Source organism: Phycodurus eques, chromosome 16 (genome assembly GCF_024500275.1).
Source record: "Phycodurus eques isolate BA_2022a chromosome 16, UOR_Pequ_1.1, whole genome shotgun sequence".
Taxonomy (NCBI): domain Eukaryota; kingdom Metazoa; phylum Chordata; class Actinopteri; order Syngnathiformes; family Syngnathidae; genus Phycodurus; species Phycodurus eques.
This window is the reverse complement of record NC_084540.1, coordinates 6,275,561-6,282,323: the sequence shown is the minus strand read 5'-3', so window position 1 is coordinate 6,282,323 and position 6,763 is coordinate 6,275,561. Positions and strand designations below refer to the sequence as shown.

At 41.2% G+C, this 6,763-nt stretch overlaps 1 protein-coding gene across 1 annotated transcript; it reads right to left on the bottom strand.

Moving 5' to 3' along the window:
• Positions 1 to 1,597: 1,597 nt before the first annotated feature.
• On the bottom strand, positions 1,598 to 4,316 carry hoxb13a (homeobox B13a). The gene is given in 3 exon segments (XM_061700664.1): positions 1,598 to 1,845; positions 3,619 to 4,228; positions 4,230 to 4,316. Coding segments are annotated over 3 exon segments (945 nt in total).
• Between the last annotated feature and the right edge of the window lie 2,447 nt (positions 4,317 to 6,763).

Sequence of the window (6,763 nt, the reverse complement as noted above, 5' to 3'; positions counted from 1 at the left end):
CTCACAGTTCTGAGGACTGGGGTTCAAATCCTGGCCCCGCCTGTGTGGAGTTTGCATGTTCTCCCCGTCCCTGCGTGTGTTTTCTCCGGGTACTGCAGTTTCCTCCCACATCCCCAAAATGATGCATGGTAGGTTAATTGACGACTGTAAATTACCCGTAAGTGTGAATGTGTGTGTGAATGGTTGATTGTTGATGTGTGCCCTGCGATTGGCTGGCAACCAGTTCAAGGTGTACGCCGCCTCCTGCCCGAAGATAGCTGGGATAGGCTGCAGCACGCCCGCGACCCGAGTGAGGAGAAGCGGCTCAGAAAACGGATGGATGGATGATGGATAGCAATAACAAAATTCAAATACTCATATCAGTAAAATCATTTGATTTTGAAAAGGAAATTCAGTGGGTCATGTCTTTACCGTTATTGATCAAATTATATGAAAACTACCCACATCCATCCATCCATTTTCTGAGCCGCTTATCCTCACTAGGGTCGCGGGCGTGCTGGAGCTATCCCAGCTGTCATCGGGCAGGAGGCGGGGTACACCCTAAACTGGTTGCCAGCCAATCGCAGGGCACATACAAACAAACAACCATTCACACTCACATTCACATTCACACCTACGGGCAATTTAGAGTCTCCAATTAATGCATGTTTTTGGGATATGGGAGGAAACCGGAGTGCCCGGAGAAAACCCACGCAGGCACGGGGAGAACATGCAAACTCCACACAGGCGGGGCCGGGGATTGAACCCGGGTTCTCAGAACTGTGAGGCTGACGCTCTAACCAGTCGTCCCACCGTGCCGCCTAACTACCCCCATATTTGTTCTAAAAAAATATATTCCAACTTCCTTGATTTTTATCGATTTTAGTTTTTTCATGATAGAACTTTTTTTTTACGTTTGGCGGTATCAGTACATCACATCATGTTGGATAATTTTGGCTTGAGTAATTGTGACAAATTAATGATAAAATGTTCACAAAAGAGTAAAAACGACCACTACATCTTCACTCATACTGCGATACAATTTGTTGTGTATATTGTATATATTTTATTGTCATGCTTTTACATATTTAAATGAGGAGCTGCTCATAACCAGGTTTTATTCATGTGTATACAGTATCAACAGTCAGGTACTGTTGCGGTGGTTTAAGCAAAATCCTCACAGTCCTATCAGTACATTTACATGGCAATCCAAACCAATCTCTGTCATTTCCGTTGCTACGTGCAGACATTAAATTCGAGGACTCATTGAAAATGCACTACCGACTATACAGCTGCATTTAAAATACATAAAATGATTCATACTGTTGAAATAGGAACGCGTTATAAACAAGCTGGGAAGGCATATGACTTGATATACAGACAAGAATGGCAAATTAAAATAGACAAGACAAAGTGAGTAGATGCTGTATGTACAAAAAGCCCACAATTTGCTTCATTGAAGGGTTTGTCATTTAAAAAGTCCGACTTTCATTGTCCACATATGCGTCAACAGCGATAGAGACGATCAGTCGGATCATGTCATGATTAATCCCCAAAATGCGTCATCTCGCCGCGTATATGCGAACTAACTCCCTCAGTGATCCAAATGAGCAGGATGCTAAGGTGTGGTGTTTTTTATTTTAGTCGCAAACTTCTTCTCCTTTACCCTCCTGTTCTGGAACCAGATGGTGATCTGCCTCTCCGAAAGGTTGGTCGCGGCCGAAATCTTCCTCCTCTTGTCCTTTGTGATGAATTTGTTGGCGGCGTATTCTTTCTCCAGCTCCCTCAGCTGCACCTTTGTGTAAGGTATGCGTTTCTTCCTGCCTCGGCGAAAAGGGGAACATTCTTGTTGGTGGGCAACCACATCTGATAACAAGCAAAGAGGGGACAGATAAGGAACACTTTGCCACATCTTGTGTCAGGATGCTGAGCTGGACCATCAACTTCATACTTTAAAATGCTTCCATATAACCTGTACACTTTCAAGACAAAACGTGAACATGGGATACAATTATGTTGGCATTTCTTGCCAGAGACATACGGTGTTGCCACTTTGTATAATGATATATTTGTGGCAAGTTTTACATTATATTGGATTAGATGCTTCCTGATTTTGATTCTTGTTTCTATTTTACTCCGTTGTGTTATGTTATTTTTAAATTATTTGTGCTTTGTTACATTATTAGCAAAAAATAATAAACTAATTGTTTAACAAACAATCAACAATCGGTAAAATATTATGAATTGGCCTTAAAATTGATTTATTTTTACACTACAGGCCTACCGCATAATTTGCAACATGGGTGTTTTAACTTTTGCCACCCAAATAATTCATATTGTCATTTAGTCAACATTACAAGGTAAACACATCACATTGTGGGCTTGCGCCATTTCATGATAGTGGTGGGTTATTTTGCTGTTCATGCATTTATATAACTTCAAGTATTTGGGAAAATACGAAACGTTTCAATAAGTCTGATTGGTCAAAAAAATACTTTACTAACCGACATATTGTGCGCCTGTTGAAGTTGAAATATTAAACCCGTTAAATTTAAAACCCTGCATACAATTTGTAAACTTAAATATATTTCAATTTGGTTTGCACATGATGAAATGTGGCAAACTAACGTAATTTCCCCTCTTTTCCAAATAATGTTAGTTTAACACATTCTAATCATGTGCTGCCGATGTGCACGTTCGACTTAAGTCAAGTCAAATTGCTTTTTTCCAGTGTATAAATGATACCCTGAAAAAAGTGGGTTCCTCAAAAATAATTAATCTATGTTAGTTTAACACATTTTAATCATGTGCAACCGTTGTACATGATCGTATTAAATAAATTCAAAGGTCTTTTTTTCAGTATGTAAGAATGTTCCAATTTAGAATAAATTAACCAATATATTTAACATAAATATACATATAAAGAGACTGTTTCTAGGATACATTACTAAAGGCGTAATGTGGTAAATTAAAAATGCTAACGAAACAAAAGACACACGTGTCCTTACACTGGATTGTTTCGTCCACTGAAAAGTCTTTTGAATGTACTTAATTCGAACATATACATCGGTTGCACATGATTATATTGTGTGAAACTAACATACATTATTTGATTATTTTCAAGAAAAAGAGGGGGAAATTGCATCAGTTTACCACATACTCCAACCGAAAATTGTAAGTGGCCATACACTGTGGAAAAGTCCTTTAAATTTACTTAATTCAAACATGTACAGCGGTTCCACATGATTAAAATGTGCTAAACGAACATACATAAGGCTTATTTGATTATTTTCGAGGAAAAGAGCGGCAAGTGTGCGTCACCGGACCACATTCTAATCATATGCAATCGACAATTAAGTACGTACACTAAAAAAAGTCCTTTTCAATTTACTTAATTCAAACATGTACAGTGGGTACACAAAAAAAATGTAATAACATGCGTTATTTGATTTCATTATAACAGAGGTGGAAATTGTTTCAGTTTACCACATTTTAATCACGTGCAACAGAAATGTAACTTTATTCCTATGTACACTGTACTTTTCTCAGTGTGCTATAGTCACACGTGTGAAAAACCTGAATACGATCATGCACTACAAATGTTGACTGCGGATGATAAAGGAATTCATTCATTATTACCAGCCAAAGCGGACTTCCAGATGTGACCGTGCCCCTGGTCCTTGGAACAGTACATCTGTCCCCCCCAACCGTTAGTGAGAGCCCATGGCTGGTAGCTGTCCATTGGGAGGAGGGTGTCATGGCGTGGCTCAACAGCACCCAGCGTTTGGACCACGGACACGTCCAGGTAGCTTGCCATGGACTGGTACGCACTGGGGTAGCCGTGGTAAAAAGCGAACTCCTTCGGCCTGTGGTTAGGGTATTCATCGGGGCTCACGGTGGTGTCCATGTATTGAGAGCTGAGGGCGGCTCCAGCAGCCTGCGTACACGACTTGACAGGACCACGCCTCATCCTGCACGGGTAGTAGCCCTGACCAAAGTAGCCGTAAGGCAAAGCGGGGGCTGCAGAAGTGCTCTGCTGGGACACGTTGGCGCATCTTTTCACCGACGACGCCGATGCATCCCTGTGGCCTGACACGGACACGTCCGCGGTGGAGTAGCCTGCTGAAGATTGCACCAAGCCTGAGGGACGATGGCCGCCCGGAGCAGCTGAATGAGCCATTATGTTGCGGCACTGGTTCACCGCAGTGGCGGTGGCAAAGTTCCAGCTTCCCACCAGCCCTTCCATGTTCCTTGTTTAACTCCTGCAAATTATTGTCTTAAACAAACATTACCGTTTCCGCCGACCAGCGAGGGTTTCGGGCCAAGGAGGCTATCATATGAACTCGTTCCACGATCACCCTCTGCTTTGGTTCGTTAGTGCGCAAATGGACACGGATCTGCTCTACACACAGCACAAAGCCACACTCGATTAGTATTGCCTTCACGCACACAAGCAGTCATCGCATGCGTGACGCCTAGTGCTTGCAGACTCTGAGGAAAAGACTGTCAGTAACCAGCAGGTCATCCGGTTTCATATCTTGACGCAAACCGCCTCCCTTTCAAGATGGGGATTGGTCGAGTGTCCATTGGAGGAACCCAGGCGATCACGTGATAGGGAGAACTGCTACAAAAAAAAAAAAAAAAGGAAAGAAAGAAAACGTGTTTCGGGATTGTCACTCAAGAAAATATTTTTTATTGGAGCTAGGCACAAGAAGAACATGAAGTCCATGTGTCGGGAGCTACTCGACGTGTAGAGTTGAGCAAACCGGTCTCTGCAGCTTGTCTTTGGCTCCATAAGGGGGTTTCCCTTTTTCAGTAACAGCCAACAAAAATAATACACCGACACCAGAAGCACGTTTTGTGCTATGCGTCAAGAATGCGCATATGCAGTGCGTCAAACCACGGACTGCACTGTTTTTTCTCCATGAACATTATGACCGTTTGTAACAATACGTGTGAAAATAGGGAACCCGAGACGGAAGCTATTTACAAGCCCCCCCCCCCCCCCCCAAAAAAAACAAAAAAAACAAAAACAACAACAATAACAACAATAGGCTCATTTCAATATCATGAATTTAGATCGCATATATGTTTAATTATTTTACTTGTTATGGGGCGGGACAAACGTGTTGGTGTGAGTATAATTCATCCTAACCCCAAGTTAACGAAATATATTCATTGGTATCAAGTATCATTACAAGATTAAACGTTAAGATTTTCGCAAGAAACATTTTAAGATTATTTCGCAGCAGTATATGTTTTTGCGTTTGATACAAGCCTTGTCGTAGTTGAAGATGAATTCCAAGCCGCGCCATTTTTGTCATGATTCCACAGAGTAAACAACGTACAATTAAAATACATAAAAATAGACTGCCAAACGCTAGTTTTAATAGCAACAACAATCATAAACCGATAATAATGTTGGTAATCAGTTGATAATTGAATGTATTAAATTCGAACATGTACATCGATTGCACATGACTAAATTGATTTAAACTAACAGATATTATTTTATTATTTTCGAGCAAAAGGGAAAATGGCGTCAGTTCACCACATTTGAATCATGTTCCATCGAAAATGAATCACTTTTTTTTCAGTGATAGCTAGACAGACCATAGATTAAATCACAATTAAATGATTTAGAACAATTCTCCGCGATTGGCTGGCGAGCAGTCCAGCTTCTTGCCCAAGTCAGCTTGGTGAGAATAGAAAACAGATGGATACATTTCTATATATATTTCATATACTCCTTTTAATTTTTTTGGATGTACATTTTAAAATGGAAAACTACCAGGCTCCGTGTTTTGCGTTAGCCGATTTGTCTCATGCATGGACCACATCCTACGCTATCCGCAGTAGAAAATACTGCTCGCACTGTTCCACGGCGACTTGCTAGAATTTCTCAAAAGTAGAAATTATTACTTGAGTTGTTTTTCCTTATGTCTTTTAATTTACTTGGCGTATGCCTTACAATATTTAATGTTATGCATTTTGCCTTTCCTGGTCCCGTTACAGAATAACCGCACAGATGTTGGCATTTCATCAAGTTACTTCTTTGTTAAGAAATATATATTGAACAAATCCTTCCAGTATGAAGCTTGAGTACAATCAAGCATCCAAACATCTTAATTTGCTGTATGTGGCATGTATACAATCACTTACAGTGCGCTAGGGGCCGCACACAGAAGCCGCATATCTTGGTGCTACAGTGTGGTCTACTCAGAGGTTCAAGGTCAAGTTTGACGCTTGGAGGAGGGGAGGAGGACTGCAGACAGACGGACTCAGCTCAAGTTCAAGGCCACCGACATCTTAAAGCTTTTGTGTGCGTGTGTGTGTGCGCGCGCGTGTGTGTGTGTGCGCGCGCGTGTGTGTGTGCGTGTGCGTGCGTGTGTGTGTGCCTGTGTGTGGGTGGGCGACTGCGCGTAGACCAGGAAGGCGCCATGCTGTCTCAATGATCCTCATCACACGGCCTAATATAACCAGTATATCCAATATGAAGATAAGCATCTAGCCTGATGTTCCCATCATATATCATTAACCATAAGAGGAATCGTTTAACTTATGTATCAGGAATATTTCCAAACGTTGTATTATTATTACCATCCAGACAAATGGCTTGATTTATTTTTCTTTTTTTTCTTTAAATAATCAACACTATGTAAGTTGACTGGTATGTTTGCTGTCATTAAAAAGAATATGTGTAGCTATTGTTTCCCAATTTTTGGTGACAATTTCATGTGTGACTTGACGGCAGGAAGATATGTTGAAGCATCCCGTCCTTAAA